General features: G+C 35.0%; 1 protein-coding gene across 1 annotated transcript; it reads right to left on the bottom strand.

The window, feature by feature from the left end:
* Positions 1-6,292: 6,292 nt before the first annotated feature.
* Positions 6,293-14,068, bottom strand: LOC127417914 (F-box/LRR-repeat protein 3-like). Its single transcript, XM_051658178.1, has 5 exons — positions 13,836-14,068; positions 11,684-12,056; positions 11,038-11,160; positions 9,602-9,773; positions 6,293-8,282 (listed from the first exon to the last, which is right to left on the bottom strand). Exons 2-5 carry the CDS (start codon positions 12,053-12,055, stop codon positions 7,639-7,641), a joined length of 1,311 nt encoding a protein of 436 aa, XP_051514138.1. The 5' UTR covers position 12,056; positions 13,836-14,068; the 3' UTR covers positions 6,293-7,638.
* Positions 14,069-15,581: the final 1,513 nt, after the last annotated feature.

The raw sequence follows: 15,581 nt of genomic DNA, 5'->3' as shown, positions 1-15,581 counted from the left end.
CCACACTCTTCACTGTGAAGACAGGGCTTTATGTATTTATAAATATTTTTTTTCTATAAATTTCATAGAATTAAATTATTATAGCACCCATATTCTATTTACAGTTCCTTCAGTCAATTAATATTAATGTTATTTATAAAATGACATTCCATAGTATCAATATGCAGGTAATGTCTGCCAATTAAAAGCTTAAGCAATTAATCACTCATTATTCTTCTTCACTAACTAGATAAAGTGATAATTTCACAGACCACAGATATAGAGGTTAGAGATTTTATTTCTTATCAATTTAATTCATGTAGGCTACTGTACATATATATGCACACATGTACTCTTTATTATCTGAAAATATAAATGAGACATGCTGTCATTTAGAGTCACCCACAGTGCCCTCATTTAGCTGGTGGTCAGGTGATTCAATGAAAAGATGTATCTTTCTGATGCTCAGCCTCCTCTACTCCATCAGAAACTGTACATGGTCCATCTCTAAATTACATTTTTGTTCTGCCTTTCAATAGGGACCTTTTACAGCTTCCTATTAACAAGGAAGAGATGAGTTACTTTTCCCTAATGCTGAGATCATGGACATCTATAATGTATAGTCAGACACATGATCTTCAATTAAAACAACATAATTTAATTCCATACCAAGTTGGTGGAGGCAGATGGACCCTACTGTACATGACAACACAACATGACAAGTTTTAATGCCACATCAAATGAGAAAAGAACACAATGGACATGTAACTCCTATCATTGTCCACCTCTGTTACAGCAGATCTTCATCTTATAATGCACATGAATAATCATGTATGGCCTAATAAAAAAACATTACATTAAATCTATGGAATATTATGACAACTGTGGGAGATCCTACAATTAAAAGAGGGTTTATTAATACAATGAGACCATCAGCAACTGAGGGAAATTAAAGGTGATATGATTCTAAGTTTTTAGAAACCCCAACTGGGTACATCAAATGGTATTAAAAATAAAGGAAATACATTCAGTTCACATGACATATAGTAAAATAAAATCAGCATGCACATATCATGGTAAATACCATTAAAATTAATCTTATAAAATATATAGTAAACCTATAGCCTATTATCATAATATTAATAGAATATGAATGTTAATACTTAAAATGAAGTTCAGTGCAAACAAATAACGGAACGGTCGACCTATTATACATTAATGTAATGATTCAGTATAATTTCTGTCAAGCAAACTCTCAGTCCTAAACCAGTGTAGCTCCTATCGCTATTAGGAGTAAAGATGAAATAATGCTCGTTTGCAGTCATTAAAACTTCATGTTTTGCTTCTCTGAAATATGGCGCGCCTTTCTTCTTAGCGTCTGTTTCCATGGTGACTCCTGGGTTCATGATCTGCTGAGAATGCCTTTCTGAGTTCACCGAGAACGCGCACAAACTTTGAGTTTCAAACGCATGGTTGAGTGAACTAACCCCGCGCAGGTGTTCTGGAATCCACATACTGCGAGTAATTAAGTTTTGGGTTAATCAACCGAGAGTTCAGGGTTTATGTCACGGTAAGTTAACCTTGCTTTCTGGAATACCCCTCTGTTGTTGCTTTGCTGCCAAGGTATTTTAAGTTACATTTGTGTTGTATTTAGTCTAGTGGTATAGATTCTGTTCATTGAAAATTGCAAACACTGTCCGAAATTTTCTTTATCTTTTCTTTTATAAAGTAATATTCCGGGTTCAGTTCAAGTTAAAGCTGAAGTATGTAATTTCTGCGTCACTAGCACCACCAAATGGAATTGCAAAAATAAACTTTATTCAAAACAGTTTTCTGAATGCGCCCCCTTGTCTGCCATTGGTCAAGGAAAGAGATAGTCCCACCCCCAAATCACGCCATTGGTCGAGCCAATGTAATTGTGTTTGGATAGACGGGTCGCTTAAAACGAACAGACAGTGATTACAGTTTTCGAGAAAATTAACCTATGAAATGGCTTACTTATAGTTGTCTCTGTATATTAAGCAGGGTTAGGAGAAAGTATTTTAACACGGGAAAAGTTACATACCTCAGCTTTAAGTTCAATCTTCATCATCCGTGGTATAAAATTGATTACCACAAAAATATTTTCAACTCGTCCGCTGAAAGGCACATACAGTGGAAGTGAATGGGGCTAGTCCATAAATGCTAAAATACACATTGTTTTAAAAGTATTAGCCACAAGACGTAAACATTTTACGTGTTAGCGTGATTTTAGTGTGATAAAATCACTTATTAACCTTAATGAGTGAAGTTATAACCAAAATTACAACTCTGTTTCCATGACGACGCAACACTAAACCCTGTAAGCGAATTTATAAGACTAAAATCAAGTAGAACAAAAATGTTATCACACCAAAATCATGTTAGCACGTATAATGTTTACCTCCTGTGGCTATACTTTTAAAACAGTGTGTATTTTAATGTTTATGGACAGTCCCCATTCACTTCCATTGTAACAAAAAAACCTAAACTTGCCGTTCGCAATTTTCACATGCAAATGAGCTTTGATGTTGATGTTGGCTGGGTCGAGGAGGCCGATTGCACCACCTTTAGTGATCCGCTGGCGCCCCCCTTTACATGGCGCCCCTATGCATTGCATACTTTGCATATATGGTTTTTGTGCCTCTGTTCTGAACAACTATGATTGTTACATATAAAACCCAGTCAACATCAAATGCAGAAGTATCTGTAAATAATTCACAAGATATGATAACAAAAACGTTTTGCAAGATTACAATTCACAAAATTAGCCAGTCCTTATGTTAGATTGTATAGCTCTCGACTGTCTACTATCTCAACAAATTTTAAAGTTTGATTTGATTTTTGGAGTGATTGGAGGTGTTTTCAGAGGTGATGTTTTTTTGTCAAAAATCACTTCAGGTCACGATGGTGTCTGCAGAGGTACTCAACCCATGCTAAACCCACAACAAGAAAGAATATTATAAAATATATGGGTAACACTTTACAATAAGGTTCCATTTGTTAACATTAGTTAGCAACATTAGTTAACATAAACTAACAATGAACAATACTTTTACAGCATATATTAATCTTGGTTAATTTTAATTTCAACATATACTAATACATTTAAAAAAAATCAAAGGTTGTGTTTGTTAAGATTAGTTAATGCACTATGAACTAACATGAACTAACAATGAACAATTGTATTTTTATTAACTAACATCAACAAAGATTTATAAATGCTGTAAAAAAATACTGTATATTGTTTATTGTTATTTAATTATAACTAATGCATTAACTAATGTTAACAAATGGAACTTGTAAAGTGTTACCAATACATGAAATGGCTGATACAGGCATAAAAAAACAACTTTAGCCCCCACATTTTAAATACCTGGGGCATTTTTTATTTTTTCACTTTTGGTGGAATTCAAAATGCAAGAAGCCAAAATCTCACAACAAAATCCCCTCTGCATTGCCAATCAGAAATGATTTGCTTTCTTTCAAACAGGCCCTTTATTTTCTCTCTTTTCCAGGTACATCCTGCATGCCCTGCGGGGAACGTTGGCACCCTCCCCTCACCTCCGCGCACGGCAGCTCCTCCCCTCTCCCCTCCTTTCGGGAGCAGCAGATCAGAGAGTGGCATGGTCTCGAGACACGTGCATCTCTCCTTCTCTCAGATCCTAAAAACACAGCCCGTCCCCGTGCCCCAGTGCATAAACTACACACCACAGTACTCAGTACTGTGGCATTGGATGTACAGAGAACGACAACGCCTTAAAGCTTGAATTTTCAAATACAGAATTCTTGCCAATGGGCAAAACTGAAACCCATATGTATGTTTTGCACACATCAATGCACCTCAGAAGGAAGGGTTGGGGCAGCATCATACGGCAGGGTTTGCAGTACTCGTCCCCTTGTGTTGATGTAGCCCTGCCAATGAATAATCTGAACGCCTTGAAGCTGTGCATTTAAATTTTGAATGTGCTCTGCTCTAACAAACCATCTGCATAAACACGTTGCCTGCTGAGGCTCCTACACAGCTTAAACCTAGGTTTACAGTCATTGATTTGTACATCTGAATAATTTTTCTACAGCACCTGAATGTAATCTGTTCTCTGACTACAGCTGAGCCTTTTTTTCCTTTCTGTAAAATCTACATCCTGTTGTCATGTGGACCACATTTGTATGCAGTTGTGCTTTGAGCTGCTCATATAATAATTGAGGTTTGCAGATGTTACATAATACTTGGTTCAGAGCTTGGTGTGCATGGTGACAGAAATGCAAGCGCTCTGTGAGACTAAGGAGGTTGGATCTTCTTGTTATTATAATATTAATTCCTAACAGATTTATTGGCTTATCATATTATAACATATAATGTGCCTTTGCTTGTATGTGTGCATATAATAGCCTATACAAGGCAGATCATCTCCCCTGCGCCTTTATTTGAATATTTAATTGCTCTGCTGACGTCTGTCTGACGCTCTTCACTCATGACGGGGTCGGTGATGACCTCACACAGACAGATCATAGCGGCGCGAGCTTGTCTCTTTTCCGCATCCTTCTCGTATGTGTGTAACACACCGCAGCCAAGGCTCAGTATATAAAAAGAGTCGAGCGCTGATTCTATTTGCAGAACACGGTGCGTTTTACGTAATGATGTCAGACTGTTTCTGACGGATTGAGGCTGCTATCTAGTGTTGGTCTGATAAACTGCAAACACAGCCAGCCATTTGTAGGCAAAGAAATGAATGATACAAGATGGTTGCAGTCTGAATGTCAAAAGAACAGATCCTTTATTCAATCCTTATGACAGTGTTTTTCAGATACAGTCACTTGTATAATGATTTCTTTAAGCCATTTAGAGTCTCTAAATTATATTTTTAAGGGGAGTTACTACTGGTAAATAGGCTAAAATGCTTCCTTTCTTGTATAAAATTAAATGTAGGCATAGTAGTGTACATAAAAATAAGACTTTCTGTACTGTGACCTATTTAAAACCCATTTAAACTTTAGAAATATGCAAATTAGGCACCCTCTTGAAAAATATGCACATATTTACATATTAACCTATATCAAAATACAGTAGATCCCACAGTCACAACTTTTAATTGTTTTAATGTGAAATACACTTAGAAGTTAATTGTCAGATGGTTGTTTATTTATAAAAATATTTAATAAAAATTTTCTGTATGAAAGTGAACATGTTTTTGTCCATTCCCTCTATATGTCATAAAATGTTATGTCTTTTTCATACAATGACCCATAAAATGCCCTCAAACAATTACTAGTATTACTTCAAATTAGGGGGTTGTATATTTTATGAAACATGCAACGTTTACAATATGAACAAAATGTCATTTAAAAAAAATGATGCTTACCATGATGTAAAAGGCAAAGGTGATATATTGTAAATTCACATAAATAACATTCCGCAGGCAGTTATTATGGATCTTTTTTTTTTTTTTTTTTGACAGTTTTGTACAAAGTCAGGGAAGCAACCACAACAGGTATTCAGATTAGTGTAGAACAATATGGGTTTTTCAAAGAGCAATTCTAAAAATGGTACTCTCCCCCACATCCATATTGAATATTTGGTTACATCCTTGTACAAAGTTACAATATATCCTCAAAAATTGTTAAATGCATCCAAAATCATCACTTAAAAGTATGCCTGTAATAGTCAACCAAATCTGATTAAAACAATGAGATCAGCAAAAATAATATAAAGAAAAACACAAATTACCACAAAAAGTGAGAGACTTGGATTACAGAAAAAAATAAAAATAAACAAAACACACATTTTGAGACAACTTTTGTTATGAGTTGACACCTAATATTTGACAGCCCTTGTACATACTACCAAAATTGCAGATTATGACAAATTATCATCAGTTTGTTATTTCTAAGACCCTTGATGCATCTACACAAAATATTAGCATCCCAATGGTACTATTATTTTTGCAATGATCACAGTAGCATGATTAACAGGAGAGTGGAAATGCATCTGTATAATTTAAATGTATAAAAATGAACTGCAGATCCTTGTTTTGGGGCCCGAAAATTTTGTATCCAATTGTTCAGTGACAAGGACAACAAAATTGCTTGAGCTGATGAAAGGCCTTCTTAAAATAAGAATTTCATTATTTATTTATTTTAAAAAAAAAAAAGTAAAAAAAAAAAAAAAATACAAATACAAAATACAAATGAAATATGTAAATAAGTAGCAAAGTTTTTTTATTTATTTATTTATTTTTTTGCAAAGCTGTTCACTTGGTAGAGAGGAACACAATAATTATTTTAATGAGGTGAAACAGACATAATAAGCCAACTGTTTTATACTATTTTTGGTATATTATTATTACTTGCTGGCATTTGTCACTGATAAATATTTTTAAATATTTATAGAATGTATTTTTACATATTTTTTTATATATATATATATATATATATATATAAAACCTTTCTGCTATGGTCTATGGAAGGTGCCTTCCTTTTCAGGTATTCACTTGTAGCTTATAACATTATGGTCAGGCCATAGCAGAAAGGTTTAGTCAGAAAATACAGTATAAGCAACTTAAAGGAATATTCCGGGTTCAATACAAGTTAAGCTAAATAGACAGCATTTGTGGCATAATGTTGATTACCACAATAATGAATTTCGACTTGTCCCTCTTTTTCTTTGAAAAAAAACACAAAAAAAATACAAAATAAAATAGTGTAGTTAAAGTGAGGCACGTACAAATGGAAGTGAATGGGGGGACATTTTTGGAGGGTTTAAAAGCAGAAATGTGAAGCTTATAATTTTATAAAAGCTCAAATGAATTCTTGTTAAAACTTTTGTATTATTTGAGGTGTAAAGTGGTTTAAATGGTCTTTTTTACAGTCATGTTTAGGGTTTGTTGACATTAAATCGTCATCAACGAAGTTGTAAAATTGGCTATTATAACTTTACACAGAAAAGGTTAGTAAGTGATTTCATCACACTAAAATCATGTTAACACGCATATTGTTTATGTCTTGTGGCTATACTTTTGAAAATGTGAGTATTTTAACATAAAACAAATTGGTCCCCATTCACTTTCATTGTAAGTGCCTCAATGTAACCCAGATTTTTTTTTTTTTTTTTTAAAGGAGGGGCAAGTCAAATACATTTTTGTGGTAATCAACATTATGCCACAAATGCTGTCGATTGAGCTTAACTTCTATTGAACCCAGAATATTTTCTTTAACAAGTCCATAGTGCGATTGTTACATGTATTCGCCAGTGAATTTCACAAAAAGAATTGGTTTTCGTGTGTTGTGCGCAATTGTGTGGAACTGTAAACACCTCTCATTAAAATCCCATCTCTGAGATCCAATCGCAAATCATGTTTTACACACCACCAGACAGCATGTCTGCACCAAATGATTTTCCAGATGTGCAGTCAGATGTTTTGCTTCCTATGATATATTTAAATTACCCAATTCTGTCTAATGGCTGCCATGCTTGCCAAATGCAGACAGCTTGTAGACTAGATTGGATATCTAAATATTTTGACGACAAGTGCATCTACTGTGCATCTGTTGTAAATGCAATCATGAAGCACAAAAAACGTGACAAAACGTGCACACTGTCTGCATTTTAACATTAGGTATATGCAGGGCAGATTTGCAACTCTACCATGTGGGCATCATATCAGGGAACCAAATCCGGCCCAGATGTTTAGAGACCTCACTGTGGATCTGCTCAATGTTATATGTGTTGTCTGGAATGAGCACTTCCTCCATGATGGACAACTGACTCAGGCGGCCGCCACACATCTTCACAAACTCCATGAAACCGCTGCAGGTCACCTCACACTCGCCGAGACCAATGGCTGTGAGGCTCTTGCATCGATCTGCAATACGGATCAACTCTTCGTCTAGTGGCTCTAGCCCATTCGCGCACACCACCAGCTCCATGAGATGTGGGCAGTTTAGTCCGATACGCCCCAGCATGTCTTTACTGACAGCTCGACTGAAGTACAAGTGTGTGACGGGCGTCTCCTCGCGAAAGAAGTGCTCGAACTCCTCCTCATACAGGAAAAAGTACATGACGATGTTGACCTGGGGCGAGTGGCGGATAAGGGCATCCCAGCTGCTCTTTCTGATGGTGTGGAACTGGCTCTGGCCCGGGTTCTCACTCACCACGTCGATGCGCAGGTGTTCTAGGTGTACGTGTTTCTCTGAGGAGAGGGCAAGCAGTAGTTTGTCACTCAGCAGGTGGTAGTTAAGGGCCAGTTCCCGCAGGCCGTGACACTGATCAGCCACACAGAGGATGCCTGGATGGGCAGGAAATAACATGGTAAGACTGTGCTCATGAATGAGGGTAAGTGATTACAGTAAACGGTGTGTTCTCTGTGTATGTAAATTCATAATATTGACAAATCATGAACATAAGTTCATGCAAATGCAAAAAAACAGGAAAATATGTGGATTTTGGAGATTATAGGGTGAAACATATTTGGATTAAAATTCACAGCAAATTCAAAACAGAAAGAAAGAAATTATATTTTAGGGCCAGATATTGTTTGAGATTTTTTGCATGACAATTTAGCACAATCTCTTACCCAATTCTCATTACCATTGTGCAAAAATAATAATAATAATAATAATAACAACAAAACATATTTTTTACAATAATATATAACAAAACATTTTTTGAAGTGAAATTATTATTAAATTATGATATATTATTTAAATAATATTAATACATCACATTAGTAACTGTAATACAGTAAACAATATTACAGTATAAAGAATCACCATTAAGAATAATGCAAATGACAAAATAAAAATCTTGTTGGGTATAATCTGATTAAAAATTAATTAGCTAAAATATCGATACATCGATTATTGATCAGCATGTTATTTTCGATTAGTTTTTTTTAGGGCATCGATATATTAACAGTAATATGTTCACTTTTTAATAAATTCATTACATTTTAAATTTTTATATTGAGATTACAGTTACAACAGTGACATTCAGTTATTTACTTTTAAGTACATTGCTTGGGTTATACATATTAAAAAATATATATTTATTTATGTAAAACATATGTTAATATGTCTGTTTGATAGCTGAAGGGTGAGTGCCCACTAGCTAGTCCTTGTAAGCGAGAAACGAGTGTATGGCTTGCTTGCTACAATTAAAAAGGAGGAAATATAGACATTATTTAATTAATTGAACAGATTTTTTTTTCCTGTGGAAAGTGTTTTTAAAAGTAACTTAAAAAAAGTAATTAGTAATTTGATTGCTTTTTTAATAAATTAATCAGTAAAATAATTGTATTACTATTTTAGAGAAGTAATTAGCAATTTAGTGGATTAATTTCTCTGAGTAACTTTGAGTGACTAATTTGGTGGGAAAATGTGCTTAAATGTCATGAAAACTATTTTACAATGCAAAAAATCCTAATGGCCCTACAGAAAACTTATTTTTCTTAATGCAAAACAGAACTTTTTTTCTTTTTGATTGTGGGGTGAAAGATAACCTGGACATGTTTGTGTGATATATTACTGTATATTAGTCTAAAGTTAAACTGAGTTCATTTTCTCTCTACAGCTGAAGCTATTAGATCTTATATGATTACGTACTGACCTGCAGGAGACACATGTGGACAGTTACTCATCTTCAACAGCTTGAGCGTGTCACTGTTGTTGGCCACTAGTACCTTCAGGGAAGGGTCATCAACCGGTGTGTCATCAATTTTAACAGAGGACAGCGACTTGGAATTTACAAACACCACACTCATAGCCGACACGAAGTGTGACTAAGAACAGACCAGACAAGAAATGCAAAGTCAGTGCCGTGGGCTTCTCATACCCTTTAAATTAAACATTATTTCATGAAGGTCATGCTGCTGTGGTGACAAGCCCATACTGCAAGGAATGCTATTTGTATTGCTGGCTTCTAGTTAATTTTCAAACATGTCTGGAACTTTTATGAATTAACCAATATTTACATGCACTATTTATTCATCCCCACTCAGCATCCCCTAGTATCTGTGTCCTTAAATTAATAGTATGCCCTAAAATTGAAAAATTCTCTCTTCATTTACTCATGCTCATGCTATTTCAGATGTATGACTTCTTTTTTTTGCAGGACACACAAAAGATTTTTAGAAGAATATTTCAACTCTGCAGGTCCATACAATGCAGCTCCAAAAAGCACATAAAAGCATCATAAAAGTAATCCATATGACTCCAGTGGTTTAATCCGTGTCTGCTACAGTGATATAAAAGGTGTGGGTGAGAAACAGATAAATATTTAAGTCCTTTTTCACTGTACATATTGCTATTGACTCTAGGCATGATCATTATTTCAAGCTTGAATACACTTCCTAGTGCATGACGCATGTGCAGATGGTGCTATGAAGCGCTAGATGGCGCTAGGAAGTAATCATGCTTAAAATCATGATCGCCAAGGAGACTGCTAATGTCAAGATTTATAGTGATAAAGGAGCTATATTTTGGTCTGTTCTCATCCAAAATGTATTGGACTGCTTTAGAAGACATGGATTAAACCACTAGAGCCATATGGATTACTTTTATGCTGCCTTTATGTGGGTTTTAGGGCTTCAACGTTTTGGTCACCATTCACTTGCATTGTATGGACCTACAGAGCTGAGACATTCTTCTAAAAATCTTCATTTGTGTCCTGCAGAAGAAAGAAAGTCATACACATCAGGGATGGCATGAGCGTGAGTAAATGATGAGAGAATTTTCATTTTCGGGTGAACAATTCTTTTAAAAGGTGCTACTCTACATAAATTAAGCTTTACTTAGCATTGTAAGTACCACGATTTTCAATAATATTTCAAGTAATCACAATTCAAATTTCCCAACCAGGGGCTGTACTACAGAAACATCCTATCTTAAGTCTTACTGTAAGTTAAGATCTGAGAAGTTAACTGAAATTGCCATGGTTACTACACAGATAAGATAGGATTCTATAGGATGTTTCTGTAATATGGCTCTGATAGGTGTTCAGATGGTTGATGTCTGAACAGCTGAAGCAACGTGTTTCCATTGTACCTGGGACACGTCCATGAAGCTTGGTCGTGCTGTGGAAATCAAACCCAGTGTTTTAATGGTGCAGTTCACCAGCTGTGAGAGAATGTTGCAGGCAGCTTCAGCAGATTCTGTGCAGCTGTCAACCTGGATGATGTAGGAGACATAAGACATCTTTTTATTATTTGTTCCTTTTGTTATTATGGTATAAACTACATGGCCAAAAGTATGTACACCTGAACACCACACCCATATGTGCTTGTAGGACAATATATTTCAAAACCATGAGCATTACTCCCTTCCACTCTTCTGGGAAGGCTTTCCAATATATGTTGGAACATGGCTGTAGGGATCTGCACAATAGCATCAGTGAGGTCAGGCATTGATGTTGGGTGATGTGGCCTGGCTTGCAGTCTGCATTTCAGTTAATCCCAAATGTGTTCAGGTCTGGGCTTTGAGCAGGCCAGTCAAGTACTTTCACATCAGACTCAGTAAACCATGTCAATATGGACCTCACATTGTGCACTTTGTCATGCCATGAACAAAAAGGAGATTGCATAGGGCTTTGCTCATTGTCATGAACATAAAAGGACCCAATCTATTCAATGTACACACTGTACACAGATCATGATATTAAAATGGTATATCACTTTTTATAACCTTGCCCTACCTTGAAGCTCACGTACTGCAGGTGCTGAGCATGTCTTTTGATGATTTGCTGGATGAGATCTGGGTGCGTAGACCTCAGGTAAGATGTAGCTGGCTGGTTCAGCTCAAATTCAAATCTCCTCCACAGGTCTGGGATGTGAAAGACATCGTTCCATCGGCAACACACAGACGAGGCTCGAGCCCGGTCTACCAGAGACAGGTACTGGAATATATGCAAGACGACATGGTGCGGCAGGTTGGCCCATGTTTCTTCAGTGGGCTTCTGTGATGTGGAGGAACTTGCTTTGATGTCAGTTGGATTAGCACTCTTCAGTCTCTTGTTTCTGCCCTCTGAGGGGATGAAGCTCTGACAATTTGACCGTTCCCGTTTCATCCTGTTAAAATAAAAAAAACTCCATGGATCACTATATGCTCGTATGGCTTTACAGTACAGTATATCTATCTATCTATCTATCTATCTATCTATCTATCTATCTATCTATCTATCTATAATCTAATTTAAATCTGAAAATAAAGTTTGAGGATTTTGAAAAATGTAAAACAAAGAAAAGTTGACAAATGAGGAATAAATATTTAAGATTTTGACATATTTCTTGGTCACTAATAAGATGTAAATAATATACATATACTGTACATTTAAATACATATATATATATATATATATATATATATATATATATATATATATATATATATATATATATATATATATATTTAAATGTACAGTATATGTATGTATATTATTTACATTTTATTAATTACTTGTTGAGTCCAGTCCTTGCCAGTCTTGAGAGTATGCTGTCAGTAAAGCCAAAGGGGGACTTAACAAATAGGCCTACTAATAAATTCATGTAAATTCTTCAATTAAACTATTCACTCAAATTGTTTTGCTGATAACATAATATGTAATAATGCATCGATTCAAACTGAAATGAAAGCAAAATAAAAGCATTTTCGCTAGTAGCCTCAGACTTTTCTATATGCTGTATATGCATAAACTATATGTATGTATGTATGTATGCATTCTAAAAGCACATTCAAACCAATAAATAAAAACATTAGACTATGACACAATTTGCTGGTCAAACTGCTTTTAACGCAATGTGTTCTCAATTTATACATATATATGCAGGGTTGAGGAGTAACAGAATACATGTAATGGGATTACTATTGGGAACTGTATTCCATTACAGTTACAATTTAAATCATTGGTAATTAGAATAGTTACATTCAAAAAGTATTTTGATTACTGAAGAGATTACTTTGCATTTTATTGTCATTTGTTTCATTTTATATTTAGTCCTTTCAGATGGAAAACATTTATACATATAAATGATGCGATCCAAAGTGCATTTGAACAACGGTGAAACACTTTCTTATGATGCGTTACATTCATACGAGCAGACAGAGAAGTAAGTTTGAAGTAAGTTTGGAGCAGAAGAAATAGAAATAAACCTTGTGTAAATTGGCAGCTTTATGCTAAGCTAAAATGCTATTTCTAGCCATTTAACATGCACGTTACCAAGCATGATCATATTTTTTTATCAAGAAAATTCACATTGGATCATTATTTTTTATTTTTTTTTCTTGTAAGACCTTTGATATTAGGGCAAAAATCTTTTTCTTGATGATAACTTTTTATTATTTTCCTGTAAAAATATCTAAAAATCCTTAAAACAAGATCAGTTTGATTGATCTTGTTTTAGAAACAACACTGCATAAGATATTTAGGTTTTTCAGAGAATGTATTTTTAACATGTGTATTTTGTCTTACTGTACTGGCAGAGTTTTTATAGTCAAAACAAGTGAAAAAATCTAAAAGTAATCCAAAGTATTTAGAATACGTTACTGACCTTGAGTAATCTAACGAAATACATTACAAATTACATTTTACAGCATGTATTCTGTAATCTGTAGTGGAATACATTTCAAAAGTAACCCTCCCAACACTGTATATATATATATATATATATATATATATATATATATATATATATATATATATATATATATATATATATATGTCTGACTCTATAGGCTATTAAAATATACAGTCAACAAATCAACTGCAACAAAACTGATATTTTCAAGACAATCTGCAAGACGAGAGAGGACATCATATCTCTATAGTCGACTACAAATATTCTCCTTACTTGTTCCAGCCTCCTTCGTCAAACTAGAAAGGCATACCTTCCCAAAAACAATATGATTTGCTTTGCTGCGAAGTTTTACCAAATGCAAAACTGAAGCATTGACTATGTGTCTCCTGATTGCTTGTAAATAGGTGCTCAGCAGCGTCCCATAATGAAGTGACAAAAGCTCCGATACGCAGCACGGGGGGTACTGCCAATAGTATCCACGTGAGCACGGGAAAACATGGATTTCAATCGCGTGCATAATATGCCCTCCACACACGCACGCACGCACGCACACACACACACACACACACACACACACACACACACACACACACACACACACACACACAGCTCTGCAAAAGTAGGTCAGTGTGTCAAACAGAAACGTCACCCTGCGTTAAGCCTCTCACGAGCTCAGTGTACTGAGAGTCTGGCGCTGTTGACAAGGCGTCCAGCCTCTCATGTTTGTGTGTGCTGCATATCTGTTCTCGTATAACTCGTTCTTTTGTGTTTTCATGATTTGTTTATTTCAAATGGCAGAAACTATTCTGTTGGTAGTAACTGTGTTTCTAATATGAAAGCAAACCCCTCAGCACAGTGTTCATTCTGAATATCAAAGATAGGTTTCTAGTCTTGTTAGTGTTAAAATATATTTAAAAAAGTCAAATAAAAAATATAAAACAGTGTAGGCTCACAGGTTTCATTAGACCATCTCTGAGGAGATTGTATTAGGTTATTATAGAGCAGAACTGTTTAATGTTGAAAGGGGCGTTCACTATCATAGTGTGACTAAAACAAACTAAACATCAAGGGAACAGAGAACAAGCAACACTTCTAAGCACTGCAGGAATTCAATTGTTCCATTAACATAGCACTACAGTACAGTACAATCATTTTAGCCGTTATATTCTATACAAAACACACTGCACACACAAAACACTGTGTACTAATCCGCCACACAATACTCACAAAGAGTTTTTGAATACAAAACTGAAATTGCATATCAGGAAGGGTGTTGCATTGCCAAGTACGTAAGTGATATCATCTATAGTACATTTCATTAGGTATGAATAAAGTACCAAAAGAAAAGATTATGGTTTCTATGCCATATGACATGTAAATATTGTCTATGTAAATTTAAAACCGTCCAGTAGATGGTGCTGTGTTACTCTCAGGGCATATTCCCAAGCAAATATCACAAGCTGATATTATGTCGATGTTAAAGTGTCTTTAAGCATCAAAAAGCACCTATGGAAATGATACAAATGATTGCTGTTGTTGTTGTCCATGTACTTGTGTGTTAATAGTATGAATGTTCTTGTATCTCTGTTTATGTTTTACTATAGTGCTTGTTGTTTATGTCTATTAAATGAATGTTTATTCTTATTTCTATTTCACACATTCACCCAGTAATGTCTGAACAACTGTAGTTTGTATAAGCATATAACTCTGATATGAACAGGCACAGAGATACAGAAGGTTTAACAAATCTGACACATTAGATGTTATAGTTACAGAAATCTGTTACCCCTCTTTATAATATACCATGTGACACTTATATTCATTAAAGTGTCTCAGACAGGTGATGTGTGAGCTCCTCTCCATTCTATTCTATAAAGCTTATTGCTCTGAAAAGAACACATATAGGGATACACTAGGGTCATCTAATCTGACAACTCAATTAACAGTTTCTGAAATGTGTTACCCATCTTTGTTTCATACCAAGTGAATCTTATGTTCAATAAAGTGGCTCAGGTGATG

Source organism: Myxocyprinus asiaticus, chromosome 27, assembly GCF_019703515.2.
Source record: "Myxocyprinus asiaticus isolate MX2 ecotype Aquarium Trade chromosome 27, UBuf_Myxa_2, whole genome shotgun sequence".
NCBI lineage: Eukaryota > Metazoa > Chordata > Actinopteri > Cypriniformes > Catostomidae > Myxocyprinus > Myxocyprinus asiaticus.
This window is presented reverse-complemented; position numbering and strand designations above follow the sequence as displayed.

Excerpts from the sequence above, each read along its gene's own strand:
- LOC127417914 (XM_051658178.1), bottom strand. The coding sequence starts at position 12,055 with ATGAAACGGGAACGGTCAAATTGTCAGAGCTTCATCCCCTCAGAGGGC. Across the intron at positions 9,774-11,037 it reads GCTTCATGGACGTGTCCCAG|TCACACTTCGTGTCGGCTAT; the intron begins GTACAATGGAAA and ends GTCTGTTCTTAG. Across the intron at positions 8,283-9,601 it reads TCCACATGTGTCTCCTGCAG|GCATCCTCTGTGTGGCTGAT; the intron begins GTCAGTACGTAA and ends CTGCCCATCCAG.